This window comes from Asparagus officinalis, chromosome 1, assembly GCF_001876935.1.
Source record: "Asparagus officinalis chromosome 1, Aspof.V1, whole genome shotgun sequence".
Classification (NCBI taxonomy): domain Eukaryota; kingdom Viridiplantae; phylum Streptophyta; class Magnoliopsida; order Asparagales; family Asparagaceae; genus Asparagus; species Asparagus officinalis.
In genome coordinates this window covers 33,155,366-33,180,856 of record NC_033794.1, presented here as the reverse complement: position 1 = coordinate 33,180,856, position 25,491 = coordinate 33,155,366, and the positions used below count along the sequence as shown (strand labels likewise).

The 25,491-nt window shown below is 39.9% G+C and overlaps 1 protein-coding gene and 1 pseudogene across 1 annotated transcript; one reads left to right on the top strand and one right to left on the bottom strand.

The window, feature by feature from the left end:
* LOC109833094 (omega-hydroxypalmitate O-feruloyl transferase-like) lies at window positions 365–1,741 on the bottom strand. The gene has a single exon (XM_020400648.1). It carries the CDS (start codon window positions 1,739–1,741, stop codon window positions 365–367), a length of 1,377 nt encoding a protein of 458 aa, XP_020256237.1.
* The window catches only part of LOC109833083, a 29,871-nt pseudogene continuing 14,138 nt past the window's right edge, over window positions 9,759–25,491 (top strand).

Sequence of the window (25,491 nt, the reverse complement as noted above, 5' to 3'; positions counted from 1 at the left end):
CCTCCATTCTTTTCGTTTTGAACTTTCTGAGTTTCAGATTTCCAACAAAGTGAACCACACGAATAGGATACACTTCTAACATATTTAGAGAGAGGGGGAGAAAGAGAGCCTACACATAAATTAAAAGGGAAAATTGTAAACATACTATTTGAAAAGAGAGATTACACATAATGACATAAATAATACATTTGGAATATTCTCTTTGAAACATATGTGATCTCTAATACCAAATACAAAAACGCGTCACAAATAACGCGCCACTCTTTCACCCTATTAAATAACACACCACTCTCTCACCCTATTAAATCATTCATTCAATAAGGCCCAAAAAAAAAGGAAAAAAAAGAAACCCACTCATAGCACATCAAACTCCAACATATCCAACGCTAATAGGCTCAAAAACATGATTGGCATCCAACTCCAACTCCCTTGCCAACTCCGGCCATATAAACGCGGACACAAACCAAGAATTATCGTCCCTCCCACTCGACACAATGTTCACATACCCCGCACTCAACCGATCAAGTGCCGAGCAAAACATCCCCAACGCCGGCAATCCGAACCCAAAATCCATTCCCATCACCGGCATATTACAGCACGACGACACTAGTATCGCCGGCGAACAATCACTAAGCATTAGCTTGGGCACAATTTTCTCGGTTCGATGGCATTCGATCCAATCGATCAAGTCTAGGAAATGTTCACGGTTGGCGACCTCATTGATTGCGTTAGATACGGTACTTGCGATGTGGGCTAGCGACTTTTCGATCAGTTCTTCGATGGCCGCGTTTCCTACCGCCATCGAACATACATTTCCTGTGAAATTCAGTATGGATATTGATTCTTCGTCGGTCATCCACTTTCGTCCATCTACTGCCCATCCCATCTTGCAACGAGTGTATTTGCAGTACTTGTCGAATGTTCTCGCCATCATTTTCCATAGGTATGCCGATAAGGCCTCCGTTCTGGTTCTGTTTGGTCCGTATTTGCTTGAAGCTTCCTGTTTTAGTTTTTCAAGGGTCGAACTCTTGACTAAATAGAGATGCCTCTCCGTAGCACAACCTTCAGGCATTTTGAACGCATCGCCCGTGTTACACACGGTGAATATCCGATCAATCCTTTCACTACACATCAGTGGCGTGCGAGGGCGGAGGAAATGTCTCTCGTTGTTAAACTCCATGGAGGGCAAAAGTTTCTTAGTTTGGGCAATTTCGCACCAAACAGATAAAAACTTGATGAATCCAGAGGCGTCGGCAAGGAGATGATCGAAACACCAAGAAATTGAAAAACCACCGCAAGTGTAGCTCGTAATTTGAACGCTCAAGGGATACTTATTGTCGAATTTGAGAATAATTTTTTGAATACTATTGTTTTGTTCATAGAAATCAAGCTTAAACAACGAAATGTTCGTTGATGCTTCAATAAGGCGAACACCCTTATTGTTGCATAGAACTTCAGGTTCGCCGGAGGAGTCTTGAGAGATTTCACCGGCGAAGAGAGGAAAGTGGTCGAGAGCTTGAGAGAGCGGGAGCTTAACGGCGTTTAAAACAGAAGAAAAATGGCCGGATAATGGTTTGTTGTAGACGTAGAAGATGATGATTGGTATACCGCCCATGATGCGGTCCAAGTTCGAAATAGGGAAGATCGACATTGGGTTTTTTGAATGATTGGTCGCACGGACAACAGTCTCACTGATAAATTTGACGGTAAGGTTGGCCGGAGATTGATCGACGGCTACCATATTTTTGAGAGAGAGAGTGTGTTAGAAGAGTTATATTATATATTTTGAGAGTTTTGGTATCACTTGATGAGGCAAGTGTTTGTGAGTATGTATAACAAATGTAACGGCCGGCGCAAGTGTTGTCCTTTTGCACGGAGCATCATAGAGCTAACTGATACAGAATAGTAGTTGTATTCTGTGTCTGTGAATGGTTTGAAGGCTTCATGTTTCTTAAGGAAAAGTGTATTATAAAGAATTATTCCTTAAATATTTTTAATAGAGGCTTCTAATATTATCTTGGTGCATTGAAGACCCTTTTATTCTAAGGAAAGTGTATAGAAGAATTATTCCTTAAACTATTTTTTTAATAGAAATTTCAAGTTATCTTGGTAGTTTGCTTAAATTTAAATATCAATGTATGAGGAATAACGTGGTACGCGCATGTTCTCTAGTATTTACCATATTTTTTTCAGACTATATATATCCTTTATTTATATTATTAACTGTTGTCATGTTTCTCAAAAGTTCTCTTGTGACCTTTATGCATGTTAAAAATTGATCATTTACATCCTTTAAGTGTGAAGAAGCACGTGATTGTGGGGGGGCCACAATCAAGCGGAAATCGCAGAGAGCAAGCTCAAATGCGGTCCACTTAATTCCCCAACTCAGCTATATATATACCTTTATTCTTTCCTAGGTTTTGAGTGCAAGGAGATTTAATTGTGGTTGCATGCAAGTGAGCAGAAGAAAAGCGGCGTGCAAGCAGCAAAGGGGAAAACAAAAGTAAAAGTCGGATGGTGATCCTTCGGCTGAAGAAGAGAAAATCGCAGAGGCTTTTCGGCGGGTTTTTGGTGGCATCCTTTTGAGAGAGAGATTGTGAGGGATTTGAGAGATAGTTTGAGGGTTTATTTGTGAGATCTTGTATGATTGTAAACCCTATTTGTTTTCTCTGCCTCTAATTATAGATCCCCTTTCCTTGCCCCGTGGACGTAGGCAATTTGTCGAACCACGTAAAACTTGTGTGATTTGCTGTTTGTGGCCATCGTAATAGTTTATTAGGTTCCCTCGACAGATGAGTCTTAGAACTGATGAGAGGAAGAGCTGATATCTCACTTTGTTGAGATATTCACTTCAGATTCTTGTTTCCTTAGTAAGATGGGAATTCTTATTGCGATCTTTCTCTCTTATTGTGCACCAGAAACTCTGCCAAAATTTTCGCTACGCACAACAAGTGGTATCAAAGCTCGGGCTACGCTTGGGCTACTTGGAGGAGTAGATTGTTTTGAAAGCTCGTCTAGGGCTTTGTTTGGTGATAAAGATGGGATCTTTTGGTAAAAGATTCTATCTTTTCAGTTTTGGATCTATTCTTCATTCGTTGGTGCGTTGAGAAAGATGTCAGGAAAAGAAGGTGCTTCGGGTGTCGAGGGTGGTACTTCTGGCGTGAAGACCATTCAGAGTTTGAATATCCACTTTATGAAGATAGATGTGGAGAAGTTTAATGGCACAAATAACTTTGGATTATGGAGATGCGAGGTTTTGGATGCGCTGAACACGCAGAATTTGGAGGATACCTTGGAGTTAGATGGCAAGCCAGATGATATTGAAGAGAAGGTTTGGAAGAAAGGATACCTTGGAGTTAGATGGCAAGCCAGATGATATTGAAGAGAAGGTTTGGAAGAAGATGAATCGAATGGCTTGTGGTGTGATTAGGTCTTGTTTGACTCAAGATCTAAAATATAATGTGATGAATGAGACTTCTGCGAAAAAGATTTGGGAGATTCTCGAAAGCAAGTATCTGACAAAGAGTGTTGAGAACCGCTTGTATTTGAAGAGGAGACTTTATCGTTTTCAGTTGAAGAAGGAAACCTCAATTAGTGATCACATGAACACCTACACAAAGCTTTTTACGGATTTGGCGAATGTGGATGTCATGATTGAAGATGAGGACAAAACGTTGCTATTGTTGAGTTCCTTGCTCGACGAGGAATATGAGACCTTCGTCCTTACTCTAATTAATGGGAATGCATCTCTTTCGTATAGTAAGGTGACTGATGCACTTGTGAATTATCAACTTCGAAAGAATGATAAGGAGGCTTCAGTTGAGCCGGTAGCAGAGGCGTTGGTCACAAGAGGGAAGGGTCTAAACTGGAAGAATTAGAAGTCACAGTCTAGAATAATACATCCTACAATTGGAAAAGATCAGTGTGTTTGGTGTAAGGAGACTGGTCATTGGAAGAAAGACTGCCCAAAGCTCGACGAATGGATGAAGAATAAGCAGAAGGGAAAAGGGAAGTAACCATTATCAGAAGCAAACATCGTTATATCGGATAGTAATATTTCTGGCTCTTCTATTTATTCGCTTTCTATCAGTCCTATAAATAGCTATTCGGAAGAATCTGAATGAATATTGGATAGTGGTGCGACCTATTATGTGTGGCCTAGAAGAGAATGGTTCTCCAGTTTTGAAAAGCTGGATAGTGGTGTGGTGTACATGGCTGATAACCGTGCATGCTAGATCCTTAGGATATGAAGAATTCGCATCAAGATGTTTTGACCGGACTGTTAGGGAGTTACATGATGTGAGATATGTTCCTTCCTTGAGGAAGAACTTGATCTTGATTGGAGCTTTGGTTGGAGAGGGTCTGAATGTTCGAATTGAGGACATGGTTCTTAAGATTATGGAAGACTCTCAGATTGTGATGAAGGGCGTTAGGAGGAATAACCTATATTACTTGACTGGAGGTATAATGACAGGTGGAGAAGTAGCGACTTCTATTGATTTGACTAGACTGTGATATTTGGGGCTTGGCCATTCCAGTATTGATTCCTTGCATAGATTAAAAGAGGGTATGAAGACCTACAGTTTGAAATCCAGTGAACATGTTGATGTGAGCAAGAAGACCGAGGTGAAGTTTGACACCTCTATTCATCGTGCTAATGGTCGTTCTGGAGGTGTTCACGTGGATGTTTGGGGGTCTTCCAAGGAGGTATCATTAGGAGGTAATAGATGTTTGGTTTCCTTTGTTGATGGCTGTTCTAGGCGTGTTTGGATTGTAACCAAATCCTTATTGAAGAAAGTCCTAGTAGTCTCTAATAGATTGAAGAAGTGTAAGATGGACAGAAAGGTGAAGGTACTTTATTCTGGTTTTGGTAGGAGGTACAAGATGGACCTATTTCTGTATTGGAACCGAGCTCATGGCATTTCGAGACACTTTGTTGGAAAGGAAATCTTGGGGCAACTAGATAGGGTGGCAAATTTGGAGAGTCGTATCTTGCTGGAGGAGGATCGGTGTTTGTTGTCAAGCAATGGTCTGCAGAAGAGTTTCTGAACTGAGGCTTCGACATATTCGAGCCACCTTATTAGGTGTTTGGTCTGGTAGTGTTGTAACGCTCCGTCCCGGAATCCCGGACTCGGTACGTTATTAGATCTGATGGACTGGCCTCACAAACCACCACATGTCTTTTCAGCACGTTTTGTCCTCACTCACATGCTCCCTGGAAAACTTCCCAGGGGGTCACCCATCCTAGAATTTCTCCAGGCCAAGCACGCTTAACTTTAGAGTTTCTAAGAGTTGGGTTCCCAAAAAAATGCATCTTGGTGGTATGAGTATTCCGATCAAATCTATCAATACTAATCACATCACCCTCTCAAGGATTGGGGTATTACAAACTCCCTCACTTAAACTCACAACGTTCTCGTTGTGCCAAATCATATCATCCAAGACCGTACCATCCGTGTGAGATTCTAGAGGTGGCTCCTACGGCCTCAAGAGGTGGCTCCCGCCCTCTCGACGTAGCACTTTGCGCCGCATAGCACTTAGCTCTCACAATTCCGGTTGGCTTTGCTCTGATACCATTTGTAATGCTCCGCCCTGGAATCCCGGAGTCGGTACGTTATTAGATCTGATGGACTGGCCTCACAAACCACCACATGTCTTTTCAGCACGTTTTGTCCTCACTCACATGCTCCCTGGAAAACTTCTTAGGGGGTCACCCATTCTAGAATTTCTCTAGGCCAAGTACGCTTAACTTTGGAGTTTCTAAGAGTTGGGTTCCCGAAAAGAAGATGCATTTTGATGGTATGAGTATTCCGATCAAATCTATCAATACTAATCACATCACCCTCTCAAGGGTTGGGGTATTACAAGTGTCACTTCGGTTGAGGTTATGATGAGGGAGCTAATTGACTCTCAGCAGATGGAGAGTTTTGGACAGACCTTAGATGTATCGCAGCGAGTGGAGAGTGATGATACTTTATATTTGGTGGATATTACTCCACATTCTCTAGATCATTCTGCATCATTTGGGATTTCAACTGAGGTGACACAGTTTGGAGATCATTTGTTTTTGGATGCAGATGATGATGAGTTGGTTGATTTGAGTGCAGCTGGTAGATGTAGTTTGGATATGGCTATTGGTTCATCTCAAGAGGAGGTGTTTGGTTTGTTTCTCTTTGGGGGCCATTAGGAGATCTATCGTCCGCAGATTTGTTGGTGATATTGGAGAATGGTTCTGAACTCTTCTATTTGATTAAGGTCGTTCGCGGCCATTTGGCTGAACTACATTCGGTTTGATTCCTTAGACAAGAGGATATGTAGGTAGTCTTTACGATGCAGGCAGGTTGGATTAGTTGATGGGGGTGAGATTGTTTAGACTCTCGTTCGGGTTCCCGACTTATTGTGGATTGAGTCCGTTGTAAAACCCCAAAATTTTAAATATTTTATAATAAATAATAAATATGTTGTATTATAAAAAAAAGAAATAATATTTATTAATGTTTTAGTATGCTAAGAATTGATTTGAGATCAATTCAATGTATATATGTGAATATAGAAGTGATATCATGCACACGTGCACGGGCCTGAATCTAGGAAAAACAACCAGTTAAAGTATATACATTTTACATACTGAAAAAGTTAGAATATGGAAAAACTTAAAATACTAAAGTTATAGGTATCTTCAAGATATTTCTAAAAAATCTTATATCACCTCATTCTGAGGTCGGACGTGAAAGTTATGGCCAAAATATCGAAGGTTGTTTTCCTAGTCAGACTAGGTTTCCTGGTTCGGGTCAAACAAGTTTGTTTCGAGTTTGCCTCTATAAATACCTATGTTTTTTTATAAAAATTCCCTTCTTTTATCATATCTATGAACCCTAGCAGCCACCCTCTCCCCTCAAAAACCCTAGATCTTATGCTTATGAGTTTTGAGAGCTTTGTGAAGCAAATATCGACAAAAGGGCGAGATCATCGACGTGTGACGAGGGAGAACGGATGGTTCGTGCTCATGGATTGCTTGCTGTTTATTTCAGAGGATTGCATACGAGATTAAGGCAAGATTATCTTCATCTAAACCCATCCCTATAGTTAAATAACTAGTGTAGATGATTATTATGATGTTTAATATGTGTTTTCATGCTTTAATCTTAACCTGATGTGTTAAAAGTCAGATTTTTAATAGTAAACCTTAAAACAAATACCAGATTAATAATCTTTTTTTTCTTTTTATGATAGTATCATGATCATGTTCATTAGGATTTTTCATAATTTTGTTTATATATGAGAAATTTAATAGATGTACTAAATATATTTTTCTGCAGAAAACTGCAGCGCTTGTATCATCTTTAACTGAGATTGCAAGATAGTAAATAAACTCCAAATTTAACCAAACTAGTTTTATATGAAAGCTATATGTATCTAGTTTTTAAAACAGAAAACTATTCTTAAAAAGACTTTGTATAAAGAAAGATATGTTATGTTTACTAATAACATGTCCTGTAGAAAAATGGCTGCATATATATAATGTTTAACTAGAGATTTGGGATACCAAATAAGCTCCAAACTGAACCAAACTTATGTCATTTGAAATATGTGTGAATCTAGTTTTTAAAACAGAAAACCATTCTTAAAAAAAGTTTGTATAGAGAATGATATGTTATATTTACTAACAACATGTCCTGCAGAAAAACCGCTGCACATGTATAATATTTAACTGGAAATTTGGGATAACAAGTGAACTCCAAACTAAACCAAACTTATGTCATTTGAAATATGTGTGAATCTAGTTTTCAAAACAGAAAACCATTTGTAAAAATAGTTTTCCTAAAGAAAGATATGCTTGTTTTACTAATAGATGTCTCGTCTGTTTTTCCTGCTCGTTTTGTGGAGCTGTGTTGCGCCGTTTTGAGGTGCGTTCACGGAGTTTTGAGCCGCTTGATGTTACACGTATAGTCATGAATATGTTATGTTAGACATTTAAGAATCCCAAGGGGATTATGATGAATTTTGATTTGATCATATTGAATTAGATATAGTTCATATACATGTTGGATGTCGTTGATGAGCACAGCTCAGTACTATATGGGATAGTGCGTCGACACACCAGATATACACGGTTTATACATGAGGTAACTATCGTTGATGGGCATAGCTCAGTATTATATGGGATAGTGCATCGACATGCCAGAGATACAAAGATTTACATGCGGTGGATATCGTTAATGAGCTCAGTTCAGTACTACATGAGGTAGTGCGTCGATATTCCATATGTACAGACCATTGAGTCGGATGATGAGCTCAGTTCAGTACTACATGAGGTAGTGCGTCGATATTCCATATGTACAGACCATTGAGTCGGATTTTAGGAGGCTTGATCTGAGGTAGTGCGTCGATATTCCATATGTACAGACCATTGAGTCGGATTTTAGGAGGCTTGATCTAGCTGTCCGTCCCGTACTAGTGTGCGATGAGGCTCATAATCCGTATTTCTAGGATGCCTATTTGGTAGTCCGTCCCGCACTCATGTTACGCACTAAGATCGCGATGAGACTAATGAGCCATGTACACAGTTCAGTATACCTATAGGGTAGTCCGTTGTACTGAGATAACTACTTAATAGACTAAGTATGGTAGATGCCGATTATGAATACGACCTATCATTAAACTATATAACTGAGATACGTTACTTTTGAAAGTATACAAAATCATGTGTTGGTAGTTTATTCTATCTCTCCAGTGATAGTGGAAGATATTATAAATACGATGTGTTGATATCTTATTTCTTTACTGTCTTTTTTACTTCTTAGTTGGGATCAATGATTAGAGATTCACAACTTGAGACTTATGGTATATACATGAGGGTTTCCTTGTTTGGATTATTTCGCTCGACGTACCAGTCTCGTGTTATGGATTTCTAATTGTTGGTTTCATTAGATTGTCTTTTCTTAGTTCGGTATTAATGTTTAGATATCTACAATTTGAGACATATGGTATATATATGAGGGTTTCTTTATTTGAATTATTTTGCTCGACGTACTACATCTCGTGTTGTAGGTTTCTAAATGTTAATCCCACATAGATACGGGAAAAATGAATCTAGGTAGACTATGCTTAATAGATAGAGCCTCCACTCCATCTAACAGCCCTTCCCCTGGGGGCGGATGGAGGTAATCTTGCTGTAGCGCTCTGACGCTCCTGTTATTATTTCTTTTTCTTTTAAAAATACCCTTTCAGGTAGCTCGGAGTTCCGGAGAGCCGCAGGGTGACGGAGTTCTGGCATAGTCACCGTCACATAGTTTTACTTATAGAGACTCTACTGTAGTTTTGAGTTTTATCCAGACATTAGAGTTTCATATTCATATTGTAAAGGCAGTGTGCCTTAGTATGATTTTTAGTTGATTCATGTTGAGACATTTTCATTATTCAGATATCAGATGTATTATAGTTAAGACATGATTCTTTTCATTTATGAGATATCTCTTCTATATCATGTCTATTATATTTATTCCCTTTATTTTGCATGTTTGTACCTGCACTTCTATTTGATTATACTAGAGAATATTACTGTGATTGGTGAAACATGTTTATGCATAGAGTGGGTGTATGGCAGGTTTGACATATCTGATTTTACCTTGGACTGCAGCCTTGTGTGAATCCAGGGGCGTCACAGTTGTCGTGAATTAACTTTACGACATACTGGACACAACAAGTGGGACATTTGGATGCTTTGGTGTCGGCTCAGTTTTGAGAAAACTTCGCCGATGTGGAGAATTGTGAAGAAGAACGTGATTGTGGGTGGGGCCACAATCAAGCGGAAATCACAGAGAGTAAGCCCAGATGCGGCCCACTTAACTTCCCAACTCAGCTATATATATACCTTTATTCTTTCCTAGGTTTTGAGTGCAAGGAGATTTAATTGTGGCTACGTGCAAGCGAGCAGAATAAAAGCGGCGTGCAAGCAACAGAGGGGAAAACGTAAGGAAAAGTCGGCTGGTGATCTTTCGGCTGAAGAAGAGAAAATCACAGAGGCTTTTCGGCGGGTTTTTGGCGACATCCTTTTGAGAGAGAGATTGTGAGGGATTTGAGAGATAGTTTGAGGGTTTATTTGTGAGATCTTGTGTGATTGTAAACAATATTTGTATTCTCTCCCTCTAATTGTAGATCCCCCCTCCTTGCCCCGTGGACGTAGGCAATTTGTCGAACCACGTAAAACTTGTGTGATTTGCTGTTTGTGGCAATTGTAATAGTTTATTAGGTTCCTTCGACAGATCAGTCTTAGAACTGATGAGAGGAAGAGCTAATATCTCACTTTGTTGAGATATTCGCTTCAGATTCTTGTTTTTTGGTGAGATGGGAATTCATATTGCGATCTTTCTCTTTTATTGTGCACCAGAAACTCTACCGAAATTTTCACTGCGCACAACATATACTCTGGGAGAATAAACTTTACATGTAAGCACCAGAAACTCTGCCGAAATTTCCGCTGCGCACAACATAAAGTTTCTTGAATCAATGGACAAACACATGCATCTTACCATGTTGAAAAATATGTTAAGAAATATGTTTAACGTGCCACTTTAATTAAGAGGGTGTTTGTTTAGTTGTAAGTGAAAATTGTAAGTATGAAAGTCATTTATTCGAGACTTCACTTGTTTGTTTTATTGAAAGTGATAATGAAAGTGAGATCCAAAATATAGTTCACAATAGATTTTTTGCAATTTCAACATCCCCTAAAAAGTGCAGAAGTGAGCTATGAAAGTAAAAAGTGGGGACCACATTATATTAAAAAAAATTATAATAATTAGTACATTAGATCTGTTTCATCTTCAACAATATCTCATGTCCTCTAATTTTTCTCTCACGCCTCTTTTCTCTTCCCGCTGTATTTTTCCCCTTTTTATTTTTTACCTCTATAGAACTAATCCCACTGTTTTCCCCCACGTTTTGAATACTATTCTCATCATTTTTTGTTGCAACAGTAGTTTGAAATATGTCATTGATATTTGTTTTCATTGAAAATAAATAATTGGGTTATTTACATTTTGTAGCTTGGGTGTTCTTTGTGATTCTCTCATCTCCATTTGCAATTATTACAAAAATAATTTGATCATAATGTTAATAATACCAAGAATTTCTTTTTTGCTGAAATTTTGCTAGTGAGATTATACTAGAACTATCCATGATGATTGCCTAGTTTTGGGTATCTATGTCTTAGGTTTTATTTATTTTTGTTAAATTATGACCACATGAACGCAATCCTAAATATGGTTGAAAATGGTAGGGGGGGAGGGTGATTTAAAGAAAAACATGGTTTTTTTAATATATAAATAAACAAAATAATGTTGCCACATCATCCTCACTTTTCTACTTTCAACAAAAACTTGTTTTTGCAAAGAAACAATGTATGTCACCTGTATGCTGACTTGGATGTATTTTCGCACTTTTAAAAAAAGTCACTTTCATACTTTCAACTAAGTTGCAAGTAGAAAAACACCCCGTAAGGGTAAGATGAGTTTTAAGTTCACCAATCGGGTGGTTAAATAGCAGAAAAATAAGATAAGATATTTAATTGCAAAAACATGTATCCTAGTTGGAAAAAAAGGAAAAACAATAAGAATTTATCCAACACAATGGTTAAAAAAAAGAATTTTTATAGTGAATTCTTAGATACATTACCATCTATTTGTCTTAAAAAACTAAGGGGATAAAAGAGAAATAGGAAGGCAAACATTTGAAAGAAATGTGGCAACCGGGGGGAACTAATAGTTTCAATAACCCATATACTGCCAAGAGACATTATTCTCATCCTCTTTAGTCAAAAAGTAAAACAAGTAAAGTTTATTCTCCCAGAGTCTAGTCTTGTATGCTTACATGAAAAGGACATTTTAATAAATAGATAAAATTTCAAAGGTAAGAACGTTTTAAGACTTTGCTAGTAATGACCATTGCATGATGTTAGTTGCTAAGGGCCAAGGCAAGCGTAAATTTCACTGTTAGTTCAATGACATATAGAATAATTGTATGCATTGAAGACCCTTTTCCTTCTTTAATTCTTACTTTTTTGAATTTTTTGGGAAAAGTGAATGAAGACTTATTCCTTTCAAAATTAAAGAGATTTCTAAAATTATCTTGGTAATTTTGCTAGAATTTGGAAGTATATCGTATGGGCATGTTGTATAAGTAATAACATTTTCCATATCTTTCTTGAACTATATGTCTTCTTGCATTTAATTTTCTCACTTGATAAATGTATGTATATATTTGTATCACTTATTGTTTCTTGCTTTATATTCTCAAAAAAAAGAGGTATAACTTTTTTTTCATGATACGGAAATTATTTATTAGATTTTTATCCAGCTTGATGTTGAAAGATAGAAAATGTTATAATGAAATTTATAAGAAAAGATAAAGGGATTTTTTAATGAAAATCACCTAATAAATAGGGTGAATATATAGGAACCACCTATAATTTTCGATTCATATTAAAACTACCTAAAAATATGTTTTCCCTTCAATCAATCACACATGACCATTTTTTGTTGAACTTTGACCACATTTTCAATAATACTGGTAATAATTTTTAGGGAAAACATGCATGACATGTGTCCTTATTAGTGTATTAATGGAAATTTCGTCAGAAAGGTAATAGAAATTGGGTGTGGATGGTTGATTGAAGAAAGAAAACATATTTTTAGATGGTTTCAATACAAATTAGAAATCATAGGTGTTTCCTATATAATCACCATATTTATTAGGTGGTTTCCATAAAAATACCCAAAATAAATGAGAAGGGTTAATTTTAGATAGATCCCATATGTTTCGTATGAATAGGTCCCTTAAGTCTTTTTTCCCTTGACTTTTCTAAGAGTCAAATAAGTTTCATAGAGGTGATAGACTTTCCACCGTTCTATTTTTACGGATAGGTTTGACCCTCAATTGTTTTCTTTAATCGTATAAAGGTCAAAAAAAAAAATTTTGGGGGTGGGGGGGGGTAGGGTTTGTTGGCACTTGGGCAACCATTACATAAGTCTATCTGCATAAGTAGAACTACAACGGGGGCCTATGTGCAATTGGGTGAAACTACATAGGTCTATCCACTACTAGTACATGAGTTTATCTGAACAATTAGAACTATAATGACGTCTATTCGCAATTAGGTGATAAATGGATCTATTCGCAATTAACCCAAATGAGAAAGATAAGAAGATATTCCATGTTTGATAAATAGAAAAGAGTGTTTGAGGTTATGGTAGTACTGATCATTGCATGATGTCAATTGCCTGGGGTAAAGTTACGAGTCTGTAGCATCAATTCGTTCCGAAGTTCAACGTAAACGTATTAGGAGCAAACAAAGTCATGGAGGATGAAGAATTGTAAAATATTAAACTAATTATAGCCTACACCTTATCATGTAACAACATACATATAATTCAAATGACTAGATTTATGCGAGCAAAGCCCAAAATAATCCGTACAAGACACAAGTAGACAATCACTAAAGATGTTATATGAGTAAACTATAACATAAAGTTATTCGGAAAATGGAGATTATTGATGTAGAACACATGGCGAACATATCTATTTCTTTATTACTAAAGGAGAACAACAAAATAGGTAATATGAACAATAACCTAAGATTATAAACAATAAAAAAATTAAATGAATAACCAACCCACGTTCTCCCACGTTCCCCCCATATCTCGTGCGGTTTTCCCTTTCCTCATTTTTATTAAATCTCCACTTCGTCTTTGATAAACACATAAAATATGCATTATCTTAGTGTGTTTCAAGCATGATTTACAAGTGTTTAATGCATATTTCGTGTTTAGATCGAGGATACTGTTGTGGTTTGTGTTCTTATATGTAGGTATTGGCTCAAGATTGAAAGATTTGATGATCGTTAGAAGTTGAACAAGAGTTTGAAGCAACAACAAGAATATGCATTTATCTTAGTGTGTTTCAAGCATGATTTACGAGTGTTTAATGCATATTGAGTGTTTAGATCGAGGATACTGCTGTGGTTTGTGTTCTTATATGTAGGTATTGGCTCAAGATTGAAAGATTTGATGATCGTTGGAAGTTGAACAAGAGTTTGAAGCAACAACAAGATTTCGAATGTATGGTTCGTGAAGAAAATGGATGCACGAGTATAAAGAACTGGAATTTCGACCATGATGCAATTTGATTCAGAAAGATAAAAGTTGTAGATATCTTCAATAGCTTTCCAATTCAACTTGAATCACCTCATTCCGAGATCAGACGCAAAAGTTATAGCCAAAATACCGAAAACCTGTACAAACAAGCACAAAATCAGCAAAAAACAGATTCCACCACACCCTATTGTGGTGCGCGCCACACCCATGGCGCGGACCTTATCTTTTTCCAGATTTTTTAGGGACATATAAATAGATATTTTGGTTTAGGGTTTTGATATCTTTTTTTATGTTCTCTTAGCCATCAATTAGCAACTATTTTAGAGTTCAAATATTGAAGGAAGACACTAATTTCTTGTACAAGATTGGATTGCAAGTTTTGATTTTAAAGATCTCAATTGAAAGACGGGTTAATTCTTTCCTCTCTTTGATTTATTTCTTCTTATGATTGATTTGCATAATTATTTGATGTATTCTCTTGTCCCAATCATGTGTGAGTAGATTTCTTATCTAGGATTGGGAAAGAACCCAACTTTTTGGTGATTGATGATAAATTAATATAGGTTCTTGGTGAAAATTTAAATCTTTTAACTTGATTTCTAGTATTTTAATTCTATTGATTCGCTTGATCAGCATATTAGCAATCATAGGTAATTAATTGAAGGACTGAAAGGTGAAGATTAATATCGGATCTCTAGAAATTAAGCAGGGAACTCGAACCACGAAAGTAGGCTAGATTCCTTGGGGATTTAATTTGGATTAGCATAAAGCTTAATGTGTTTAATTTAATCTTGATTCTACGAAAGTAGGTTAATTGAGATTAATTAGGCACGATCTTTAGACCTTAAAAGAGGCTTTAGATTAATTTAGGCTAATTCACCCTTTTTAGTTTAAACCGATACCGAGAACTAAAATAATTCATCATTGAGCATCGAAGTTGTGGTGATAACCCAATCCTGGCTCTTCATTATATTGAATTCCACATGATTAGTTATTATTTTATTTCTTTTAATTTTCATCTCTTCTAAGTTACTCATTAGTTTAGCTAGTCTAATAACGTGAAATTTGGTAATTAACCCTAGTCCCTGTGGGATCGACCTTGATAGCTATAACGAGTCTGTGCGCTTGCAGATTTTGCCTACCAGTCTTCTTCAACTTTAGACATCGCGTTCTGCCTTGAGAACTTAAGCTCCGTTGTGGTTTCACATTCCCCATTTCATCTTCTTCCCTCTTCAACAAATTCTCATCTCATCTTCTTCCCTCTTCAACAATCATGACCCTAATCACATTAGCACCATACTCTTCCTCAGCGACAACGTTAACATTAATATCAAATCTCCTCCATCCTCAACCGAGTCCAGCACCGCCGCCTCCTCTTCAATTGGTAACATTCTCTCTCTCCCTCTCTAAAAATTTCTCACCCTAAAAATGTTTTGATTTTGTTCCAAATCGCCTCTACTGCGGTTCTTTGTACCCCAGTTCGGACCCGAATCGATCCGATTCGAAAACCAAACATGAGGTTATCTAGGGTTCATTCTAAATCTAGGGGTTCCTCCATCGAAACAAGGGGAGGTTTCAAACCCTAGAAGGTACATAGATAAGAGGCATCAACCGAGAGATCTCAATCTTATCCCCTTTTGTTCTTCAGTTTACTGCATTAAGTTCACAGAGGCTCCTCAGTCTTATCCCCTTTTACTTAAGTCTATTCATAAAGGCTCCTCATTAATATTGTTTGCAGAAGTGTAAGGGTGCTCATCAAAATTTTGTTTTTATTAGCTTTATGCAGAGTCACTATTACGCTTTCAAGGAGGATCTCCATATATTTACACTCTTTATGAATTAGGTGAACTCCCCCAGGTTTGAACTCATAAATTTTCTTCTTCCATTAATTAGATTTCGACAAAATTTTAGCTGTCTTATGCATCCATTGATTTGTCCTTTGTAGGTATTTGCTCGCTTAAGTGTTGTTTACGGTGGTACCGATATGCTTAACAAACCATAATGCAATGTAAGAAAATTATTTGCTAAGAGGGAGATTGAAAGAAAAGGGCAATTTTTTATGCATACTAATAATTTAAAATTTTAAAATTAGTTTTTGTGTGGTTATTGGTGATCTCTTGTGCGCAGATTAAACAATGCTTCATTGATGATGATGTTTACAGATTTAGTAGGACATACAAATTTAGTCGCATAGATGGGTCTGTCTAGTTGCTAAGGGTTGGGCATCAGATTCTTTAAGATGTTGTTCAGATCTCTCTATTTTTTTGGAGTCAGATTTTGAACTTGTGATTTCTTTATTGTAGAGCCAAATTCAATGGAAGAAGAACTTACATAAGAAAAAAGCAGATTTTTTGAATGTCTTTATATGAATATCCTCATTGGGCGATTGATAGGAATAACAAACATATGTGGAGGTTTTTTTGGGCGGGATCTGCAGATACTAAATGAGCGTCTAATCATGTTAAATGGGGGGAAATGTGCAAACCTAAATGGCAAGGAGGGGTATGGATTCTCCACTTAAAAACTATGAATAAAGCTCTTCGAGGTAAATGGCTTTGGAGATGGACTGATAACACATCAATGCACTTAAAAACTATGAATAAAGCTCTTCGAGGTAAATGGCTTTGGAGATGGACTGATAACACATCAATGTTGTGGAGAGACATTGTGTATAGTACCTATTAATCTAATGTGGATAATTTGAAATGTGTGTGTCATAGCAGGTTTATCCGTCAAAATTTTGGAAAAACATCTGTTAGACCCTAGAGGGGGGGGGTGATTAGGGTCTTATGCTAATCTAATCCGATTAAATACCAATTAAAATTAATTAACAAGTTATCCTAGCAAGTATGAAATACAACAAGATATATAAGCTAGGATAATAACAAGTTATCCTAGCAAGTATGAAATACAACAAGATATATAAGCTAGGATAAGCAATATGAACAACAAAATATATCCTATATGATAAAAATGTATGCAATGATATATAAACTAACACAAGGGTGAAATAAACAATCTACAAAAGTGATAGGGCAATATGAAGAGCAATACACAAAGGCGATATAAGATATGAATACAAGAATAAGAACGCCAATGCAATCACAAATAAAATGATATGATCACGGAGTTCGGTCTAACCACTTGACCTACGTCTCCGCTCCTCACCTCGAAGAGATCTTTACTATCACAATCGGGTTTTCTACGTTCACCCGAATAACGTTTACACCACACAATACGGTTTTCTAGTTTACCGAAAACTCTACAATTAACACACTCTTGTAATCCCACTCTACACCCTCTCAAGTGTTGAACTAGACGTGTCTCCCTCAAGTGCTCAGATACAACCTCTCTCTAGGTTCGTCAACCGACGCCACTCCTCTTGGGATGATCCCCGACTCTCGCCACACACTTCTCTCGGTATACAAGTGTATTACAAAGTGAATCTCATAATAAACACAATACAAAGTGTTTGTTCTCTACAATGGATGAGAATGAATTATAAGCTCACTCTCTAATCTACACAATCCCACAACCCAATTATACTATGCATGTAAATACAATAAGCTCAATGGTTGTGTGTGTGTAATCAAAGAGAAAATAAAATCAACTAAACTCAATATGAACACTAGCTTAATAAAATGATAATCAAACAATATAAAATATAAAGCTAGATTGAGTTTAGAAAACTTCTCAATAGATCAAGAGGTAGAGGGAGAATAGTTGGATGCCCAAACACCAATAAATGATCTCCTCAAGCTCTTGTGAAATTGATTTCACAAACTCAAACTTCCAAATGCTTAAAAGCTTCTTAAACAAACTTAAACAATACTTAAACCCTTGTTAAAACTTTATTAAAACATTTTTTGGATTATTTGAACTGAGGATACGTGGGGGTATTTATAGGAACCCCAAAGCCAAGAGAAAACAAGGCAAAAAGACCAAAAACCCAAAAACAATACAGTCTGGAAATATAGCCGTTACAGTGTTATGAGTCGACTCGTACTTTTCATGAGTCGACTCATAAGTAGCCGTTACAGGCTAAAAACCAACTTATGGGTCGACTCATAAAATTCATGAGTCGACTCATCATGCATGGGTCGACTCATAAATTCATGGGTCGACTCAGCAGAAACAAAACTAATTTTCCAGCACACTTTATGAGTCGACTTATGACAGGCATGAGTCGAATCAACCTGATGGGTCGACTCATAATGTTATGAGTCGACTCGTCAGAACCTGTCACGCCCCGCTTCCCAAAATATCCGGGAATCGGAACGTGAACAAGCCCGTGACGTATTAGATTGAGAAAAAATATACACTATCATTTTTTTTCTTTTCTTCTCAATCCAATACGCTAAGCATCTGGAAATAAATACAATGCAAAGGCACAGGTCCCCGATCACAATCAGCAAGAATATAATAGACAAACTCAGAATAAAAATATCATATCACAAATGGGATAACATCCGAGACATAATATTCGGGTCAACATGCCCTTATACAAAAACTATCTGAATGAAATACTGCTGTAGGCATATAAAATTGCTTATAGGTCCCTTAGCTCAGCTCGGCGCAAACCGACAAACCAACGAGGCAACGAGATTGACTAGTCGCACGCAAGCAACGGAATACATCCATTCGCGTGCGGGATCAAGCCAAGTGTTCGAAGAGTCAACGAGTCATCCAACCAAGGGCATACTCGGACGAATCACGATCGAATCAAGATCGGTTTCGGACTCGATGCCAAATCGGGATCCGGATTTACTGCCAAATCAGGTCAACGAATCAAGTCTGGATAAATCAACCACAGAACCGAATCACAGATAGAACCAAGAGCGGAAAACGACAGAACAACACACCCGGAGGGGCTCGGCTCAAACCGAGCCACCTCAAGGTGGCTCGGCCCAAGCCGAACGCACCCTGAAGGTGGCTCGGTGGCTCCAGCCACCCCCAGGGTGCTCGCGCCAAGGCCGAGGCCACTGAGGTTGGCTCGGAACCCAGGTTGCCGTGCACACCCAGAACGTGCGCGACAGTGTCCTGATGCGCTGGGCACAGTTAAAGAGAGCCTATAACATAGGCCACTTGGTTCATTTTTGTTCAAGCGTTGGGAAATTTTGGAGAGCGAAGCTCTCCGCTTGGAATTCAAGACTCGAAACTTAAAAAAAAAAGATTGAGCTTTGGGAGCTTCGGGGACTCACTCTGTCCAGATCGGTGCTCAGGATCTGTCAAACCACCAAAAAAAGGCAGCCGTGTTCGAGAGGACCCGCATCTCAGATGCTACGCCAGGGACGTACTCCGCCGATCTAAGCTTGGTCTTTAGATCCGCGAGACACTTGGCGATTGTTTCCTTGGCCTTGAATCAATCCTCCCCGGCCTATTATTTCCTTTGTGGATCATTACCTGCGTCGTACTGCCTTAGATCTGATCGGACTCTAGATCTCGCGCGTTGGTCCCGGATGAAACCCGAGCGCAGCGCAAAGAACCCACACAACGCGAGCGGATCCGCAAAACAGTGCAGGCTCGTGATTGTTCGACAAATAAGGCATAAATCCTTAAATCTTTCTTTATCTTTTGATTTTCATTGTAAACCGGATCTAAGAAAAGACCGGATCTTCTGTTAAAACCAAGAAACTGTTATCTTAAGGATAGCAATGGGGCAATCAATTGCAAAGAAAGCAACGATTTTTCCAACGCGAACAATCGCGCACCACAGTGGGGAGCCGCCGATCCTCGCCTGCCGAATCGGTTTGCCGTCGCCAGCCGGATCTTCAATCCGGTCGTGGAAGTCGAGCGCTCGAATACGAGTTTCGACAACAGAAGTTCGAGGAATAAACTTATCGTCCTCGTCCGGATCAACCTCCCCCCGCAAGTCCAAGAAATCCCAGAAGTCTCCTCCGAGCGGAAGAAAGGTTGCTTGGTATGAAGAAGTCGAAGCCACCAACGACAGATCTCGCCCGTTGTTCGATGCCAAAGTCGCATTCGGGTTGAGATCTCCTCCAGTTTCCAACCAGGTCAGATCTACTCTGGCGCCGATACTCTTCTGCCACAGACGGGCTTGGTGAACTCTCTCAAAAGAGACCCGCCAAAGGCAAACTGTCAACGCCTTGCGAAACGATTTCGCATAAAGGGCCATGGAGTCGAGTTGGACGTGGGATCCGCTACAACGTGGCATCTGAAGACAAAAGAAGGCAGAGCAGGCCTCAACATCAAGTGAAGAGTGGTTCCTCCAAGCCATCAACGATGGAGTGGGTCCGGGTCAAACGGAACCGTACGACGCTGGAGGAGCGTATTTGCAAACGCCGTGCATTATCGGCACAAGTACGGGCCAAAGCCGAAGAAGCCCGTCGGAAGCTACAGAAGGAGGTGGTCAAGAAACCGCCATCAACTCGTATGGTTTGGAGGCCGAAGTCTGAAGCGGCGGTTCAGACCAAGGAACAACAACTGCAGCCGCCGAAAGTTCAAACTACGGCGAATCAACCTAAATCGCTGGTAATTTCCGCAACTGTTCTGGGAGATCCCACAAGACTATCCCAGAGGAGGAAGTTAGTTTTGGAGCGCCTCGGTCCACTTCCCAAAGAACGAGGCAAAGCTCCAGTTCAAGAACGGTTGGGGTCAATGAAGAAATCCCAAACAATTCAACATGCTGGGGGTCGTCGCAACCCTTAACATTTGGAGAAAATCGTGGCACCCAAGCGCACAACTTTGCGCATCGAAGTGCGGGAGCCCGCTGAAGATTCACACCCACAAAGGCGCGTTTTGAGGCGTGTGACTCTGGAGAGCTCAAAGAAGGAAATTCATTCTCAGAAGGAAACGTTGTTGTCTGATGACGATGACGTTATACCTGGGAGATCGTGCCAACACAAGAGAGGTTGTTCCGATTTTCAAACGGACAAGCTGTACTATCGTGCGGGAGGTACGAGCAAATCCAGAAAGAGGAGCCCTCAAAGATTAGAGACTCAATGTCCTTGCTCAAAACTCATTCGGGCGGTATTGTCTGAGTGCGACTGCACCAAGATGTTTCCCGAAAGAGTTTCCGTGTTCCAAAGACTCAGCATGGAAGCGCCAAAGCCAAGGACTAGACGTTTCCGAAGAAGAAGAACAATGGTCGAAGACGGTGAACGTTCAAGGGTCACTGCCAACATGACCAGCAAGGGGACATCGGCACGGGATGATTTCGAGTCGATTCTGAGAGCCTCCCGGCCTAGAACCCATCTGCAGTCCGGAACCATCGAGCGAGCAACCTATGGTAGGGTTCGAACAAGACGCCCTTCAGAAGATGAAGAATCTGATGCCGGCTCCGCAGTCGCATCAGATAATACGGTATCCAGCGAGGGACAACCCCATGAGGCACTTATGATAAGTGCGGAACAAGTGGCCAAGATGCTTGAAGATGCCATGGTTAAACAACAGGAGACCTTCAGGTTCGAAATGCAGATGGCCATGCAAAACATGAAGATACAGGTGAAAGCCTAAAAATTAAAAACCTCGAGAGCAAAATCAATACATTGATTTCCGCTCAAGAGATTAAGAAGACGGGCATTCCTTGTCCATACCCACGAGAATGGGAATCGATCCCCTATCCGGCGAAGTTCAGTCTGATTAACTTTACGCCGTTTGATGGGAAGGGTTCCCCCACTCAGCATTTGATTTATTTCAAATCGCACCTGGGTATTATTTCCGGCAATGAGCCTCTGATGGTGCGGTCATTCGTCGGCACTCTTCGCGGAGCTGCCTTCGATTGGTATCGTCGCCTCAAGCCAGGAAGCGTGAACAGCTGGGATGACATGGAGACCAAGTTCCTGGCCAATTTCTTCGATGACGACACCGAGGTATCTATCGGATCGTTGCTCGATGAGAAGCAGAAGGACGGAGAGTTAGTCGATACCTTCGTCAAAAGGTTCCGGAACAAGGCGATGAATTGCCGGGACCCGATCACCGAGGAATTCATTCTCCAGACCTGCCATAATAATCTGTCCTTAGACGTATTGGAAGCAATGGGGACAGCACCGTCTGACACTTGGAAGGATCTGAAGGTCCGAGGGGAGCAGGCTGAGCGATTCCTTAGAAGGAAGAAAGCCGAGAGGAACCAACCGACGGTTAATCCGCTGAACTCAAACTTCGCCTCTCGTGGTAAGGGCAAGGCACCTGCAGCTGCTGGTGGTGCTAATCAAGCGTCACAATAGCAATCTCGAAGGCAGTAAAAGACTTCGGGTCCGAGATTCCAAAAAGAGTACTCTTTCAAAGACAAAGACGTTCCAACCATCTTCGAATCCCTCCTTGAAGGTAACAAGATCAAGCTACCACCTATCACAAATCAGGAGGAAGCTGACAACACTACGGACCCAAAGTACTGTGCATACCACAGGAGGGTCATTCATCACACCAAGGATTGCTTTACTCTCAAGAATAGCATTCAGACCTTGGTTGAAAACGGCGTCATAACGCTAAGGTAAGCCAATTGAGAACGGCAAAACTCCAAAGAGTATACGAGTATAAACTGTTTCTCAATCCTCCGACCGGTATAAGAGGTTAAACTACTCCCTGATACTCCAATAGGTATATGAGTCTAAACTGTTTCCTCACTTTTGACGGGTTTCCCAACTTCTGACGGGAAGTTCCTGGAGAATATTAAGCTAATATTCTTAAGGATAACCCGGTTAGGTAACTGATAATAATGTCCGAACCAGTTCTGCAGAGGAAACTGGGGGTGGACGATTTATGTAACGGGAAGTTCCCAAAACCACAGCAATGTAATGAATAAGAACCCCCATTCAAATTCTCACTGTGTCTGTGCACTCAACACTCTCTCTGTTAGAGTCTGGATATAAAATTCCCAATTGGTCAAACCTTCTTACAGTTAGGACTACAGTCAAAATCCCCTCTCGATTCCTCCAATGAACGAGAGGTCCACTTTCAAATCGAGTGATCAAACCTTCCTACAGTTAGGGTCACCTCAAACTCCTGTTTGGCCAAACCATCCTACAGTTAGGGTCAAAACCATAATTCGCTCTCGATAAACGAATGAACAAGAGGTCCACTTTCAGTTCGGAGTCCCTTTTCGATAAACGAAAGAACTCCTTCCTTTTTTTCTCTTTGGTTAAACCTTGTTCATGGTTATAACCGGAGTTGAAAATACCACTTCGATAAACGAAGGACCCATTTTCAGTTTAGATAACTCATCCTATAAAAGGCAAGTTTATCTAAATTTTCCAGATTCTCGGAGTGGAGATCCCACTTCTAGTTTCTTTTGTGCTGGAAATAGAATATAAAATTCTTCCTTTCCAGAATCAGGGAATAGAATATAAAATTCTTCCTTCCTTGTCTGTTGGGTTCGCCTTCACCCTAAAAGAAGACCGGGAAATAGAATATAAAATTCTTCCTTTCCCGCATCGATCTTTTCCGAAATTTGTCAATTTAGGATTCATCCTAGGAAGTTTATCCCGAATCCTAAGTAGGGATAAGTCTGCGCCTAACACGCGCTGCCGGTTTAGTCTTTCTCCGAAGAAAAAGACACCAGAGTTTGATTCTGGGGTATTTTATCCCGAAACCTAAGTAGGGATAAGTCAGCGTCTAATACACGTTGCTGGGTAGCCTGTTCCCATAACAATGGTGAAGTCTATGTATTCGAAGTCATAGCCACAAGTCTCAGAGGATTCAATCTCTGAGCACAACGTTACATGCGGAACGGATTTAGACAATTCGCATGCTAGCCCGACTCAAACGGTAGTCGGTAAAGGTTAATCAAATCCGTTAAAGGCTTGGGGTTAGCCAAAAATCCTAAAGTCAACGCCTAACACGCGTCGCCGGGTAGTCTATTCCCGTGAGAAAGACGAAGTCTACGTATTCGAAGTCGTAGCATCAAGTCTAAGGGAGTTCATTCCTTTAGCACAACGTCACATGCGGAACGGATTTAGACAATCCGCATGTAAGCCCGATTCAAACGGTAATCGGTAAAAGTATGTCAAATCCGTTGAAGGCTGAGGATTTGCCAAAAATCCTAAGTCAACGTCTGATACACGTTGCTGTTTAGTCTTTTCACAGGAGAAAGACGAAGTCTACGTATTCAATATCGTAGCACTAAAAGGGTTAACTCTTTTAGCTTAACGTCACATGCGAAACGGACTTGAACAATCCGCATGCTAGCCCGACTCAAACGGTAGTCGGTAAAGGCTCATCAAACCCGTTGATGGCTGAGGGTTTGCCAAAAATCCTATAAATGCGAGGGTCACTGACGCATCAGCTTCATTAGTTGGTCTCGTGACTTGAGCAACGTACGACGTTCAAAACCCTAAGGTTAACGCCGGACAACACGTAACCCTAGGTCAACGCCATTCAACGCGTTGCGATCAAAAAGTCAACGTACGACGTTCATAACCCTAGGTCAACGCCATTCAACGCGTTGCAATCAAAAAGTCAACGTACGACGTTCAAAACCCTAAGGTCAACGCCGGACAACGCGTAACCCTAGGTCAACGCCGGTCAATGCGTTGCAACGAAAGAATCACTACTCCGAAAAGTATACGAGTATAAACTGCTTCTTAAATACTCCAATAAGGTATATGAGTATAAACCTTCTTAATACTCCGAAAAGTATACGAGTATAAACTGCTTCTTAATACTCCGAAAAGTATACGAGTATAAACTGCTTCTTAATACTCCGAAAAGTATACGAGTATAAACTGCTTCTTAATACTCCGAAAAGTATACGAGTATAAACTGCTTCTTAATACTCCGTTCTGACAACGGTCAGACAATAAATGCAGCACCGGAACTCTTACAGACTTTCGACAAAGCACCGAAAAGCCTGGAGAATTGAAGGAGTCAAGAACAGAAGCCATTCCAGGATCCCATTACACCGACTGAAGGTTGGGACAATCATATCCAAAGTATTCCAGACTCTTCTATGAAAGAACGAGACTGAAATACTTTGGAGGGGGTATCTGTAGGCATATAAAATTGCTTATAGGTCCCTTAGCTCAGCTCGGCGCAAACCGACAAACCAACAAGGCGAAGAGATTGACTAGTCACACGCAAGCAACGGAATACGTCCATTCGCGTGCGGGATCAAGCCAAGTGTTCGAAGAGTCAACGAGTCATCCAACCAAGGGCATACTCGGACGAATCACGATCGAATCAAGATCGGTTTCGGACTCGAACTCAGAAGTGGATTTACTGCCTAATCGGGATCCCGACTTACTGCCAAATCAGATCAACCAATCAGAGTCTCAATCAACCGAATCACGGACAGAACCGGAAACAACGGAAAACGACTCGAAAAAGTCGGAAAACACCGCCCGCGGGGGCTCGGCCAAAGCCGAGCCACCCCAAGGTGGCTCGG